Raw genomic sequence first — 16,382 nt, forward strand, 5'->3', positions numbered from 1 at the left:
AGCCAATTATGAGACTTCCATATTTTGAAATTATTTAGACATGTCAGTGTCAAAGTGGGTTTATTTTAATGTCCAGGGGCTGCTTCTTGTGCACAGAAAAGACTGTTTATAGGTCATTGGTGTTTAAATGATTATTGAAGACGTAAATTTTCCTTAAGCCTTTAAGTTTAAACTATTTTATCTTTCTTTTAGAGAAGGTAAGTGCCACACTAGACATCTGTGCAAACATAAAGAAAAAGAAGACATGGTTTCACAGAGAAGCATTTGAGCTGGGCCTTAAAGAACGAAGAGAAAAGAAATTCCAGACCAAAAGAATGCATAAGCTGAGAGGCATGAAAGGGCAGGATGTGTGAGACGGGCCCGTGAGGCCGGAGAAGGGGAGGTGAGGCTGGAAAGCAAATTGAGGTCAAACGTTCAGAGTCTTATAGATCAGACTAAGCAGTTTAAATGTTATCCTACAGAAAGCCGGATGTTTTCAGAGGTTTTGAAGGAAGGGAGTGGCATGATCATATGGGTGTCTGAGAAAGGAAAAGAGATTGGAGGAAGCCATAGGTAGACAGGCTATTTGGAGGTTGTTGCAGTAGAACTAATGAGAGCGGGTAAGGATCTGGACAAAGAGAAGACCTCACTGCAGAGGCTACGGCGGACCCCCAGGGCAGGGGGGCCAATGGAGGACAAAGCAGGGGCTCAGGGTCTACAGTCCCTGAGGGGAGGCCACGTGTGCAAGGGAGAGGGAGTCAATGTTCCCGGGAAGCACTGCCACGGCTGATGGGGCCACGCATTAACGGCTGCAGGCTGCAGCTTCACAGGCCAGCAGAGCGCATGGCAAACAGGTGGGCAGGGGAGCAGCGGAGCCAGAGGCCCCCCCAGCCCAAGGGCCCGGCTCTTGCTGCTGTGACAAAGACTCCTGAGCCATACCCCTTCCCCAGCACCACTTTAGGAAAACAGGCAGGAAGAGGGGGAGGTCATGTGGGAGTGGTATTATTTCTGTCCGAGAGAAACTGAGCATACCTATTAAAGTAATTAAACCAGGAGGCCATTAGACTGAGTGGCTCTAACGCCATGGTGGCTTACATAAGCACACCCGAATCTAAGTCTGTAAGTGCCTCAGGGTTATGTAGGCGAAACCTAAGACAACCAGCCACAAACAGCCAACCAGGCTTCACGCGACAGCCAATCAATAATTTCCTACTTTGCTTCTGCCTTTTCTCTCTAAAAGCCTCTCCCCAAGCTCCTGTTGGTGGAGGCTCCCAACCACGTTGGGTTTGGCGCTGCCCTGATTTCAATCAATTCTTGCTCAGATAAACCCCAAAATTTTAATACACTGAAGTTGATCTTTTAACTTATCTAAACGGATCTTCTCAATTATCGGCATCACCACGCTTTACACCAGATCAGACATTTAGATAATCACTACAACAACGAATTAAGTAGGTGGGAGCTCAGGATGAGCCCAGACCAGTTACAAACAAACTAAAAGGAAAATCCATTTTCTCTGCACAAATGGTGGCAGCACAAGTTAAATTCTGCAACTCTCATACAGAAGCACAGAAAAAGCAAAATCGAAATGCAAGCATTGGCTGATTATACTCACCATTGTCCATAGGAAGCACTGAACCCAGGGGGCATCAGCAATCTGGGCATCAGAGATGACTCCCACTTGTGAAGCGGGTACATTTTGTGGGGCTTTGGCTGTAGCACAAGATTCTCCAGCTCTTTGCTCCAATCATGCTCTTCAAATGGCCCTTGATCACTGATTCATCATCGTCAGTCTTCCATACGATAGACTAGAAGAGTATAACCACCTTTGAAATAAATAGGCTTTTAGTTAATGGCTCAGTCTCTGAAGAATGTAGTTGGTATTAGTCTCCCTCATCAGGACAAATCCTGGGGTCCTGACAAGACTGAGTTTTCTCAGTCATCAAATAATAACAGTTATACCTCCTCACAGATAAACCACATAAAAACACCCAGCAGGCCTCTCATGCGACACTCGGCAGACACTGACGATGTTAATCCTGATTCCTTTTCCTGAGATCTCTACTCAGTTGTAATTGTTCTGTGTCCTCAAAACAGGAGAAGATGCCACCGGCAGTGAGGTGTGAGGCGTGGGCTCTGCCCTCAGGATGTGATTAGACCTCCTTCTGGAAAGGAGAGGCATTAGGGGTGGGGAGGACTCAAGGAAATGCTTATTCCATGGTTCTCACGTTTCAGGGAGCAGGGGAATCACTTAGGGAGTTTATTAAAAGTACAGATACCCAGGTCCCTTCCTCAGTGACTGAGAGTACCTGAGACTCAGATACAGGAAACTATATTTTTAAGTTTCCCAGAATAGCGTAATGTGCACCAGAGTTTGAGAATCACTGCCCTTTCTGGAAGCTTCTCTCTTCTCCTCCTTGACCTGGTTACTCTGGTAGACAGTGTAGGGGGTGGGGCCCAGCTGGGGCCACAGTATAAAAAAAAACAAAACAGTCTTTGTGTCCATTTCCTGGCACAGAGCTCCCCAAACCCTTGAAATCGCTTGAGTGATAAAAGTGTCTTATGCTAATGAGCTCCCAGCTTGGTGGGTCCATTCTGGTGCTGGGGAGATAGCAGGACAGGAGAGAGCACGAAAGATCTACACCAATCGCCACCTCCACTCCCATCCCCCATAATGTGCCCGATGCATTTCTTCCACTTTGCCGTTCCTGGATTATATCCTTTCCAATGAACTAGTAAAGGTAAGTAAAGTGCTTTCCTGAGTTCTGTGAGTCATTTTAGCAAATTTTCAAACCTGAGAGGAGCTCATGGAAACGCTCAAATTTGTGGTCAGAAGTGTGGGTAGCCTGGGTACCCCGTTTGCAGCTGATGTTTGAAGTGGCGACAGTCTTGTGGGACGGAGCCCGTTAACTGGTAAGACCTGACCCTAACTCGAGGCAGACTGTATCATAATTGAATTGAACTCCTGGGTACCCAATTGGTGCCATAGATAGAAATTGTTGGTGTGTATAAAAACAACACACATTTAGTGTCTGGAATGGTTTCACAAAAAACCATACAGGGGCCCTGTCGCAGTTTGCCTCCTTCTGACTTCACTTGGCCCTGTGTAACCATGCTTCTTTATAGAATGTGGTTAAACCCAAAAGAAACGGCCAATTCCGCTGCATTTCTCTGACCTAAATTGAGAGGCGTAGAAGTGGGGTTAACCTTTCCCCATTTAAGCCTACCCAAAGGAAGGCAGAAGTTGCCTACAGTCCTCCATGGCCAGACGGCAGTCTCCAACGGGCCGGGGAGCAAAGGACCTGCTGTAGAACAGGGCACAAGCCCATTCGCTGGCATCATCAGATGGACTCACTGACCACCTTAACTCTGGCTGGACCCCATCTGAGCTGGGGTCCACCTTGACCTTTTAAGTCTGATTATAGGTGTCTGCCAGACCCCCGTTCCTCTTGGCTATTTATCAGTAGACAAGCCTTCTTTGTGCCCCAGAGTTGCTACAATAAACTCACTCAGCCATTTCCACTAGAATGTGTCCCAGGAGTCCAGGCAAAGTCTTTGCCGATAAGCTTTCCTCTCCTGGCTTCAGGCCTAGGTCCCAGCTGTGCATTTGCTGTTACAATACTCTCCCCTCCCTTCCTTGCCTTCTGCTCCCTCTCCTAGCGAAGCCACAGTTTTGCCAATCAATGTCACTTATCTTGGTATACCTGTTCAAAGGGGCCTCATTCTAGTCTTTTTTAAAAAAAAAAAAATGTGGTGAATTGTGACAGGGTCTTCCTCTGCCAGGACCCTATTCAAGACAAAGTTCAACTGGCCAATGATTGTCTTGCACAGCTGCAGGGAGGGAGACACAGTCACTTTGGAAAGAGATGGCACAAAATCAAGGGACATGACCGAGGACTAATGGGCTGTAGAAGTCCAAGTGGAATAAACCGGCCAAGTGCTTCTACTTTGAACAGAGGCCCAGGTCATCCATGAAGGAAGAAGCTTCCTGCCACCAGAGAGCTATTTTGCAGAGCCACCATTAACTAGGGAGGGCCTGCCAGCTGCAAAGTCATCTCCCAGGACCTCCGCTGGGCACTACTTGGGGTGGTGCCCCCGGCAGCTCCTGGTCACTCGGCCCCAGGAAATGCCTTCCTGTAACTATACTGCGTCAGCACTGACTCCCGGAAATGCCTCCCTCCAACAGTGGCGCAATCTCCTCTCCCAAGACACAAACCACCCACGTCCCCTGCCGGCTGACTTGGGGTTCTCCATGTCCTTCTTCGGAGTCAGTTCTGTGAGGGTTGTGGGAGGGGGAGGAGGAATCTGGTGTGGATGGGTTCTTCCTCCTTTGTCAAAGCCATCACCATCAAAATGGTTCTCATCCTCTAGGCATAATGAACTTCTCCCACGAGAAATCTGTCAGACCTCAACCCTGATTCTTAGAGTCTCTCGCTCCAGACTCACAAATCCACCATCATCTGGAGGAGGATCCTGTCTTCTTCCAGATCCCTGGATATCATCTGACTCCTTTGTGTTCTCACCTTGGGCAATGCCTGAAACGTATCTGATACCTCTAGTCCCATCCTAGTCGTGTGTTTATAGAAATCTGGCTTTGACTGGACACCCAAGCCACAGGCTCAGATTCTCATATGTACAAAGGATAGGAGGAACCTGGTGGCAGCTTACAAAGTCCTAGTAAAGTATATATTAAAATACTATCAACGTTCAGTAAAGAATATGGCAGAGTACTACTTCGCTCCATTATCTTCTCCTTTATACTATACTAACAGAACTCCTAGAGTAACGATTATACGTTTCCCCACCTACCCTGAAGTTTGATCTTATGTGAATAAGTTCTGGCCAGTGGGGTGTGAGAGGAAGTAATGTGTAGAACTTTCAGGATGTGTCCTTAAAGGGAGGGGGCCTGCCCCTCTCCAACATTCCTTCTCCCCGCCTCCTCTCCTTCATCCTGCTGCTCCAAATGTGGACATGGTGGCATACCTTCTTGGACTTCAGGACATAACCTACAGATGGTAAAGCAACAAATTAACGGGCACCTGTGTGCGAGATGCCCACATTGAACAGAACAGCTATACTCACCGTGGACCACCTGTTGAGAGAAGCAGTCTACCACGGCTCTGAGCATCTCTGAACATCTTTTTTTTAAAATATATTTTTATTGATGTCAGAGAGGAAGGGAGAGGGAAACAGAGACAGAAACATCAATGATGAGAGAGAATCATTGATTGGCTGCCTCCTGCACGCCACCCACGGGATCGAGCCCGCAACCTGGGCATATGCCCTGACCAGGAATCAAATCCGCGACCTCTTGGTTCCTGGGTTGACGCTCAACCGTTGAGCTACACCCGGCTGGTTATCTCTGAACATCTTTTTTGGGAATGCCAAGAATGCATACTGCTGACCACTCTTCAGCTGACTATTTCTCAGGGTTGAGTTTGCAATGAGCAGGCTCCAGGCATGAGGTAACATCATCTCTCAAAGAGTAGGCTGGCCTACACTTATTGTAAAATGGTAGATTCCAGTTATAATGCAAACCTACTGTGTGTGGAGTGTCCACCTTGATCCCTCCATGTTGGTCTTGGAGGGCATGGGGAACCAGTACCAACATGATGTCCATGCTACTTGCTATGCGGTGCGCAATGAAATCTTTTGTCTTAGACCTAGGAATCTTGTTTTGATTTGGAAAAAAAAATATTCATAATACCTCAGTAGAAATTTGTCATTCAAGCTGTGCCAAATAGATCCATTCAAAAGCCAGAAATTATAAGAGTGAGAAGTGACTGCTGTTTGGGACCTCTTGAGCAAGTGGAATTAAGGAAATCATACCATGGCTGGTTTTCATGGTTAGTAATATCAAAGGCAATGAATCAAAAGTTACTGAATCATGCTGGCAAGATCATGACAGTGAATTCTCCACATTTATTTGAGTCAGATAATTTTTAAATACTTCTTAAATGTTACTCTCTGCCAAGAATTATATTCACCTATACTTTTTTAAAAAAAATGTGTTTTTATTTATTTCAGAGAAGGAGAGATAGAAACATCAATAATGGGAGAGAATAATTGATCAACTGCCTCCTGCATGCCAGACGCTGGGGATCAAGCCCGCAACCTGGGCATGTGCCCTGACCTTCTGTGTCACAGGTTGATGCTCAACCACTGAGCCATGCCGGCCAGGCTCACCTATACTTTTTGATACAAGATTTCATATGATAAGAAATGGAGTCTAGATAATCTTGGAGAGCAATTCCCTGACCTGCTGTTAGACAAGTGGGGATGAATCTGCTTCTGGATAGGTTGAATCTGTCCTTTGAAAAACAGCAAGGTACATGAAAATGTGCAGAAAGGTTCAAGCAGGGTTGCATCACTACCGCATTAGCCCGGGGACCAACGCAGACAAAGATAAAACAGAAATAGAAGTGAGGATGTGGCAAAACCTGCTACTGAACCACTGACAAAATGTTGAAAGCTCTTTTGAGACACAGGTATTTCTATGTGTTGAAATAGTCTAGATGTTTGAACACGCTGATGAAATTAGCTCTGTTACTCTTTTCGATGGGTGCATATTGGTTTGCCTGGTTAGCATCCATTCTGTCTTTGGGAATAGCGTCTAGATTTTCCCTGAGGGAGTCACCTCTCCCCACTCTCTCGGTCCACATTGTTGAGTGAAGCTGACTGTCGTACCAGTATTTGGTTCAGAAGGGCCCAGAACCAAGTGATTTCATGCCGGGACTTTTGTCGCTTTTACTGAGATTGTTATTGTGAATAACATAAACTAGAAATCATAAGTAGAAAGAGTAGTCCTGAATATAGTACCATCACCGTGGAAAACTGAATCAGGAAGAGATAAATACCAAGTCTTACTGACACAATTTGGCCCAGATCCAGCCATGCCTAATTCCAAAAGCTGATTTTTTAAAATTTGTAATTGCCATAACAATTAGAAGATGAACATTTTACATTGGGGTGATGTGTTAGAATTTATGGAGTGCTTTGGAATCCACGTTCTCGGTTGACCACAATAGTAGGCAACATGTAAGGAAGTGGTGGAATGTTCCTATCTCTGCAGTCAAGCTGCCTGGGATCAAATCTTGGTTTCCTGACTTACTAACCATGTGACCTGAACAAGCTACTGACCCTCTCTACATCTCAATTTCTGTATCAGATAATAGTGCCTGCCTCATAGGGATGCTTATCATGATGTCCAGTAAATTTTTAGTAATTTTTAGTAGCAATCAATTAAGAGTAATTGGATGGGTCAATCATGTGATATTATTCCCATTTTACAGATGAGGAGACTGAGGTTCAGAGTGGTTGAATGAGTTGCCAGTAAATTCTAGTCCTCTTAAACCAGGTCTTCTGATAGCAGGGCCAATTCTCCACTGCAACATTGTACTTATGAATGTCTTGTGTATTCATTTAATAATTATTTATTGAGCACCTAAATTGCCAGTCACTATGCTTGGTGCTAGAGAATTCGTAATAATCCCAATATGACAAAACATCTTTAGGCAACCCTAAATTATAACTAATTTGTGGCTAGTCCTCATACTCTGCTTCTTTCTTTCTTTCTTTTTCTCATACTTTGTTTCATCCAGCATTGACTAGTAATGAATTTACTGATTTTTTATGGAAGATAAAGATGAGCATTGACCATATTAGACTGTTAGTTCTTTGAAAGGTGAGGATCATGTTTTATCAATATAGAACTAGCACTTAGCACAATGCCTGGCACATACTTGTTGAATATTTGACAAATGAGCAACATGTTGTGCAGCTAAATTTAATCTACCTTCCTCAATAGCTTCTCACCTGCCCCCAGAATGCCTCCCCAGCAGCTGCTCCAAAATTGTTGATGAAACAGAGTTGAATTGATTGTGAAGAATTCTACCTCTCATGAACTTGATGGGATTCTCCCAGGTACAATCTTCCTGTTTTCCAGGTACAAGTAGCTTCCATCTGAAACGAAGTAGAGTGATGGTTGGGTTAAGAAAAAAATAAAGTTGAAATATTGAGTCAGGGAGCCAACAGTTGAGTAAACAGTTGCAACAACAAAATGTACTCACGGAATGGTAAGAAATGATCTACGACAGTGCATGCTGAGTGCCCAACGAAGAGCACTAGCAATAACACCAATGGAGTTCAAAGCAATGAGAAAGAAAACAGGAAGGTGGTGATGTACCAACCTGGTTGAAAAGAATCTGTTCTAGATCTCTTTATAGACAAACTCTGAGGTGTTGTGAGTTGTTTTTATTGTTATATCTCAGTTTCCTCTGCATAGCAGCAGCCTGTCAACAGCTTAAGGCTTTGGAGCCAGCCTTTTTCATGAGCCCAGAGTCTGATAGGTCCCAGGAACAGCACACCTGCAGTTTTTGTGTAGAATGAGGGTGTGGAGCCTCGTGTCAGGGCTCAGATTTCCTTATTTCTGGCTCCCCAGCACTCAACTTAGAGGACTAACCCACAGCTGAAGACAGGGACAGAACTTATTCTTCACCTGTCCATTCATCGCTGGTTGAAAGAAAAGGTATCCACTCTAAGTAACTCCTCATTGACATAAATGTCACAGTTCCTACTCCCTTTACCTCATAGCCTTCCTCTTGGCCCCTCTCCCCAAAATAAAAATAAATACCCCCCTAGAATTTGACAGTGCTTTCTTTGCAAGATTACTACCTTGCTTCTGATCTAATCCAACCTTGGAAATGCAGAATATTTTCTTAGATTTCTTATTTTTTTTAAGTGCTTAAATATTTCTTTTAGAGTATGACTGTGAGACTAGGGAAATGAGATATCCTGGTAAGAAAAATCAAGTGTTGTGCCTAACATTTGCCTTAGCACAAGGTAGTCCTATTTGGCTCTATATGTTAAATCCTTAAAAGCAAAAGGAAAATGAAATCAATAAGTGTACTCCCTAGCTGGTTTGGCTCAGTGGATAGAGCGTCAGCTTGTGGACTGAAAGGGTCCTGGGTTCAATTCCGGTCATGGGCATATGCCTGGGTTGCTGGCTCGATCCCCAGTGTGGGGCATGCAGGAGGCAGCCAATCAATGATTCTCTCTCATCATTGATGCTTCTGTCTCTCTCTCCCTCTCCCTTCCTCTCTGAAATCAATAATATATGTATAATATATATGAAGAAGTGTGCTCCTTACATCTTAGGGAGACATCATGGTATGTTTCATTTTCTACTAAGTCAAGCTACAAGGCCTCCCTAGTGACATTTGGGTTTGGCCATTCAAATGTATTTATTTCTCTCCAGTGACAACCTGAGTTTGGCAGAACATTGAGAACCGGCGGCTAAGAAAAGAAAATGCAGTCTTCGTGCTCACAGAAGAGGTTCTAAGACATCCTTGCTAACACGGCATAGCCAAAAGGGCTTGGGTATGAATCAGCCATAAGTGCTGAGTGGGCCGGTGAGGGCTACAGAGTTCATGAGAATTTCAGATGAAATCACCCACAAGAGTGCTTATCAGTTATTGTACATGTGTGGTACAGTCTATAACTTTACTTGTTTGGGTCTTTTTCACCGAAGCCTGCTGCAAGCTCTGGTTTTCCTTTGCTATCAGAATTCCCCTGCTTCATAAATGAGCGTTAAGGCTTGGTGGCAAGAACGTTAAATATTCCTTCCAACCACACAGACAGAAAGGGCTAAGAGACAGTTATACTGTATTAGCATCTGATTCCAGAAACATGATCCCAATTCTCCTCTAATTTCTTAATCACAGATGCTTTTGGCACTCACCATACCCTCGTTCGATCCTCTCTGAAGTACCTAGGAACCAAATCAGAAGCAGCAGCAAGCAAAGATGAGTGAGTATGCAGTCAAGTAAAACATGTCTTCAGGCTTCCCGCATCCTCCCTTCCTAGGCCCAGTCCTGTCTAGCATTGCCAGATTTAGCAAAGAAATGCAGACACCGGCTCCTGTATTTTATCTGACAATCCTATTAAGGCCTTTTATAGCTCTGTTTTAGTTTTCTGCCATCAGAGCCTGAAATTAGTCATCTAAACTTACAGCAATAGTTCTCAAAGATTGGTTCCAGATGATCTGCATTAGAATAACCTGGGGAAGTGTGAAAAAGGCAGATTCCAGAGTCTCAGCCTAGACTTACAGAATCAGAAACACCAGGGATGGGCCTGGGGATATGCGTTTAAAAATCTCCACAAATAATTCCAAGGCACACTAAAGCACGATTCTTTAATGACCTCGGTGTCTTTCCTCTCCCGGCAGTACATACTTAAAGCCTTTTTCTGCTTGTGCAAAGGAGATAATAAAAGTAGAGTATCAGGCCGAAACCGGTTTGGCTCAGTGGATAGAGCATCGGCCTGCAGACTGTAAGGTCCCGGGTTTGATTCCGGTCAAGGGCATGTACTTGGGTTGTGGGCACTTCCCCAGTGGGAGATGTGCAGGAGGCAGCTGATGGATGTTTCTCTCTCATCGATGTTTCTAACTCTCTATCTCTCTCTTCCTCTCTATAAAAAATCAATATATTTTTTTTTAAAAAGTAGAGTATCAGGTATTTATACTGACCTTATTCAATATTTGTTTCCTTAATGCCTTCTTTTTTTTTTTCCTTAATGCCTTCTTAAAGGGACTCTGAACTTCAGAAGAAAGTGGGAGGCTGCCTCTGCTCACCTGTATGCACACCTGACCACCTGACCACCGAGGACTGACCCTGTCCTAGGTGGCCACTCCAGGCCGGCAGCCAGGAGAGCCTTTGGGCAGCAGCTCCAGCAGAAACATGTCCAGAGCTTCCCCTGCGGGACAAACAGAATGGATCTTCAGCCAGTGTGCAGTGTGCCAAGGAGCCTGCACTACCCCTTCCCTAACAACCCCTCCATTTCTTTCCCCTCTGGATCCAAGAGTTAACTGAAAGGGGGAATTTCCCCACAAGATCCCTTTCAACGTCCCTAATTCTGCTCGGTGCATTTTCTAGCTTTTAGTGTGAAAGTCAACCACCAACATTAACGAACAGCTCATTGCACGTTGAGAACCTTGGGCCAGAGGTGGTGGTGGTGGGGGGGGAGGGGGGTTGAATCCTGTAGGTTCAGGATTGGGTTTAGAAAAACTACAAGCCCCAAAATGCAACTTCATCTTCCAAAGACTACCATTCCCAACATGCAACGCAGCCAAGGTGAGCAAAGGAAAAGAACCAAAAGCACGGTTGGAAATTTTGCATTTAGGTGACCCTTGGCAACGAGAAGATTAGACAGGCCGCGGGGGATATTTTCTGCAGGAGTGGTCACTCCCCAAATCCAGGCAAGGAAGGGGAGGAGTCTGAGCGGGGTCCCACCCCTTTCCCGGTAAACTCCTGTCGCTCCCACTTCGGCGGCAGGAGTTCGAAGGGCCGGGATCCCAGCACACCCTGCTTTCCCCATGGTTTCGGTGACCAGATCCGTGTTTGGAGAGCTGCCCTCGCGGGCAGGGACAGTGGAGAAGTTCCGGCTGCAGTCAGACCAGCTGGGAGTGGACATCCTCTCCTGGGGGTGCACCATCTCGGCCCTGGAGGTCAAAGACAGGCAGGGCAGAGCCTCAGATGTAGTGCTGGGCTTTGCCGAGTTGGAAGGTGGGTTACACTCTGCCCCGGTTGCAGGCGCGCCTCAGGCCCACCCTGCACGCGGCCGGGATGGGGCTGCTCCGGGAGCAGGGACCGAGGGGAAGGGCCCGAGCTTGGGACGTGCGGGTCTGGAATGCTGGCGTCCCGCTCACTCTCTGTGTTGTATCCAGTGCTCGGGAAAAGACAGAATGAACAGCTTAGGACTTGGCCTCTGGTTATCCATTCAGGCTTTGCCTCCATTGATTTAAAAAGTCAGTGGAGGGTCAGAGAAAACTCCAGCAACCCTGGAGCGATCTTTGAACCGCCTGGTCTTTGTCAGAGCTGAAGAGGAAAAGGCCGGCTGGAGGGGGTGTGGCTCCCAGTTCCTCCCTCTTGCCCTTTCTCAACCAGGAAAATCAAAGATGTGCGTTTTCTACTTCCCTTTTCCTGGATCAGAGTCTCTTTGAGCCATGGTTGTCTCAGACATAACTCAGGAGATGCAGACAGCTTATCCACTTTGGTCTGGGTGGGGTTAGTGCCCAGCAGGCTCTGGCTGCTCAAGGACCATGTACAGAATGGAACGCGGAAGACCTACTCCTGGTCTAGAAATGAGGTCTTCTCCTAGCTAGGGTGGACTTTTATCCTGTTGGAATCCGTGGGCAATTAAGATCGTATATTACTACATGCATTTAAAAACTGTTAATCCAGTTACCTCATCCAATGAGACAGACGAGGTCCCCAACCTCATACAGCTTGTAGTTTTGCTGGGGACAGAGCCATTAGCCAAATAATTGCATAAATAAATAATTACAATCGCAGTTTGATGGCAGTAAAGGAGAGCATACAAAGTGTTCTCTTGGTAGTAGGGGTGCCACTGGACAGGAAATGAGGTCTGAAATAAAGTTGGCAAAGGGACCCTGTTGAGAATTGATATCCTCTGCCCGGTGGTGGAGGTGGAAACAGTCTGCTTAGAGAGGAGGTTTGAGGTTTTCTTTTAGGCGTGTCCTTCTGTCTGGTTCTTTAGATATGCAGCATGGCTCAGAGCTGGATGTCAACAGAAAACTCTTGAGAGTATTGGGTTTCCCTTAGGAAACTGAAATTTGCTTCCCATTTCCTTATCAAAATGTATTATCAGAATATGCCTGAGGATCCTATTCCTTGCCCTGTAGTTGTCTTAATCTGTGTTGGAGCTTCCACTGCTTGGTCTGGAGAGGGGGTAGGTCATCTTGGAGAGGGAGTAGATCATCTTCGGCAGAATTTCTTTGGTAACTTCAGCAAATCTATTACAGGAGACTCCAGCGTAGGAAAGTGCAGGGATGTGGGGGAAATCAGCTCCATATCCCCTTGAATTTCTGGAGGTGGGTGTTCCCATCTGTCTTCAAAGTCAGAAGGCAAGAAGCAGGGTTGACAAATGACAAAAGAGGCTTCCTCATTTTGCTGAGTCACCTCTCTCTATCACTAGCATAACCATTTTCTAGGCTGAAACAAACAACAAAGAGTTTAGTTGACTGGTGCAAAATTGCCCATAGAGTCAAAGAATTGGGTACTTGGCCTACAATTGCAGACCCAGTAAAGAACTGAAGACGATAAGCCAAGAGCACCTGTTTTTTTTTTTTTAAATATATTTTATTCGAGACGATAAGCCAAGAGCACCTGTTTTTATCATCTCATTTCTATCTCGGCCTTATCTCTATTCAGGATGTAACTACCCTCCCTCTGTACACACACGCACACACACACACACACTGTTCACACCATTTTTAGTTCTGATGTGAGTTACATAGATCTTAAAGCACAAGGAGGCTTTCTGGAATTCATATGAAATATGTGTCATGATAACATGGCACCGGGGAAGCACCGGCATAGAAGTGCCGATTTTGTGAGGGCATTTATACAGCTGTCTCCATGACTTTATGACTCGTGGGAGTCTGAGTGAAAGAAAATATTCCCCATTGTTCTTAAAAGGGAGGGGGGAAAAAACTGATCCCCTGGCTTGTATTGTATTGCCCTCCATGTAATTAACATCTCTTGGGAAAGTTAAATAGAATTTTCTTAACCAGAATGCGTCACAGGCTTCACAATAAGCAGTGAGAGAGACGTTTTCATTTCTATGCTGTAATTTAAATAATTTATGTTAAAAGAAAATCAAGCTGTTTTCAAAAGAGAAGTTGGAAAAAAGCCCTGAGAATATCAAGCAATACTTTCTAATATATTCAGCCATCTTCAAGGCTATGGCAGGCAGCCTCCTTGTTCCTTTTATAAGGCCCTGTCCTTCAGTGTGTGTGTGTGTGTGTGTGTGTGTGTGTATATTCCTTTAATATTGCCAAAAATAAGGAAGACTTCATAACAGGAAGCATAATTGCCTCAATCAGAATACAGTATTGCTGCATAACAATATTTTGGTCAAGGTCGGACCACACTACAGTAGTATACCATCCATATAGCCTAGGTGTATAGCAGGCTATACTATCTAGGTTTGCACAAAGGTAAAATCTCTCAATGTGTCCCCATCGTTAAACTGCACATAACAGAAGTATGAAATGTCTCTCTGTGCTATTTTGATCAATTCTAGTGTATTAAAACCCATGTTAAGAAATCGGCAACAGTGGTTGCCCTTAAACAAAGACTCTGGGTAGCTGGGGTACAGGGATAGGAAGGAGACGTAATGTTCATTATATGGTCTAAGAATGTCTGAGTATGTAAGTGTTAAAGAAACAAACTGAGGCAAATAACTTAAAGCAATAAGATGTGACAGAGCAAGGGGTTACCTTCATTACCGTGTCCCCTAAAATGTTTTGAGCCACTGGGAAGAGCTGAGCGTGGATAAGTCCATGAGACGTGGTCCTTTTGTAACTGCCAGATCGATGTGAATGAACTACCGCCAATTTCCCAGGCAGATTATATAAACTGCTTGGCTGATGACCACGACCTGAGGTCAGAACAGTTCAGTTCCTCCTTGGGTAAATGAGATCTTTCTCTGTAGAATTCTAAAGAGGTAAATCACATGGTCTCTTAGTTACGGGCTGGGAAAATCAGTCACGCCTCCAGTGAGTTTTTCTGCCATATTTTGTTTTTAAAATACTTTTAAATGTTTTTCATTTGCATGTCCTACCTGCAATCATTATGACTTCTTTCCAAACCTGCCATGAGAACATTTGCTTACAAGCCACAGATGTAAACAACCTACCCATACAATCAATGCAACTCCTTCCCCTCCATCTTCCCCCCACTTACCACCAGACACCCAGCTATTACTGTCATGAGCCATTATGGAAAAACTAGAAAAAATAACTATAGTGTTTTTGGAAAACCTGAGTTCATAAGAGGGGTTACCCTGGAGGAAAGGGGACCAGTTTAGAGGCTGCAGTTTAATATTACAGATGCCCCAGAGTGCCCTTAAGGGAGTATTGAGGATTCCTGGTTTAAATCTGCTTTGTCCCTGAAAGCTGTGTGACCTTGGGCAAGTTATTTAACCTCTCCAGACCTATTTCCTCTCCGAAACAAGTGGATAATGATGATTAAATGTGCTGTTGGCTGTGATGGTATCTGTCTGTGGTGAACAAGTAATAATTTTTATCTTCTTTCCTTCCTTTGCTCCCAAATATCTTCCCTCCCAGTACTTGAACTTTTTATTTCACTTTGTTAGCACTGAAAAAAAAAATAGCATGGAGATTCATCTGGGACAACCAGCAGCCATTGAAAAATATATAAAATATGTGGGAAGCTTAAAGTGCTCGTCAATTAAAGTAATGTTTGTTTTCCTCAAAAAGCCAAAGGAAAGTGAATCAGGGTGAGCGTGAGGGGGGTTGACCGAGACTAGTGAGCAATTTTGTTTGAGACTTTACCTTAAAGTCTGGCTAAGGTTTGGGCTGTCTGAGGTACATACAGCCAAACAATTTTTGAACAGAAATTCTGCTTTCTTTGCATTTTTCAGCTCCTGAAAAACAAACCAATGCTCCACATTATATATCATCAGGGAAATGCAAAGTAAAACAGGACCTAATAGAATGGCCAAAGCTCAGAACACAGACAATACCAAAGAGCAGCTAGGATGTGGAGCAGCAGGAACTCTCATTCATTGCTGATGGGAATGCAGAATGGCACAGCCACTTTGGGAGACAGTTTAGTAGTTTCTTAAAAACTAAACATATTCTAACCATATGATCCATCAGTCATGCTCCTTGGTGTTTACTCAAAGAGCTAAAATCTTACACCCACACAAAAACCTGCACACGGGATAGCTATAGTAGCTTATTCATAATTGCTAAGATGTCCTTCAGTAGGTGAATGGATAAATAAACTGGGATACATCCAGATCGTGGAATATTGTTCAGTGCTAAGAAGAAATGAGCTATCAAGCCACACACACACACAAAAAAGATAGGAAGGACCCTTAAATGCATATTACTAAGTGAAAGAAGCCCATCTGAAAAAGCTACATACTGTATGATTCCAACTATATGACATTCTGGAAAAGGCAAAGCTATGGAGACAGTATAAAAGATCAGTAGTTGCCAGGGACTAGAGGGATGGGAGGGATAGATAGGCAATGCACAGAAGATTTTTGGAGCAGTGAAACTACTCTGAATGATATTATAATGGAGGATACATTTGTCCAAACCCATATAATATACAACACTAAGAGTGAACACTAATGTCAGCTATGGACTTTAGGTAATGATGATGTGTCAATGTAGACTCATCCTATATAATAAAAGGGTAATATGCAAATTGACCCTAACAGTAGAACAACTGGGAATGACTGGTCACTATGACACACACTGACCACCAGGGGGCAGACGCTCAATGCAGGAGCTGCCCCCTGGTGGTCAGTGTGCTCCCACAGGGAGAGCTCTGTTCATCCAGAAGCCA

General features: G+C 44.6%; 1 protein-coding gene across 1 annotated transcript in view; it reads left to right on the forward strand.

Moving 5' to 3' along the window:
- Nucleotides 1-11,259: 11,259 nt before the first annotated feature.
- The window catches only part of GALM (galactose mutarotase (aldose 1-epimerase)), a 43,123-nt gene continuing 38,000 nt past the window's right edge, over nucleotides 11,260-16,382 (forward strand). The window contains exon 1 of the mRNA XM_006755917.2: nucleotides 11,260-11,540. Within this exon, the coding sequence (XP_006755980.1) occupies nucleotides 11,351-11,540 (190 nt within the window). The 5' untranslated portion in view covers nucleotides 11,260-11,350. The remainder of the gene's footprint in view (nucleotides 11,541-16,382) is intronic.

Source organism: Myotis davidii, unplaced genomic scaffold, assembly GCF_000327345.1.
Source record: "Myotis davidii unplaced genomic scaffold, ASM32734v1 scaffold151, whole genome shotgun sequence".
NCBI lineage: Eukaryota > Metazoa > Chordata > Mammalia > Chiroptera > Vespertilionidae > Myotis > Myotis davidii.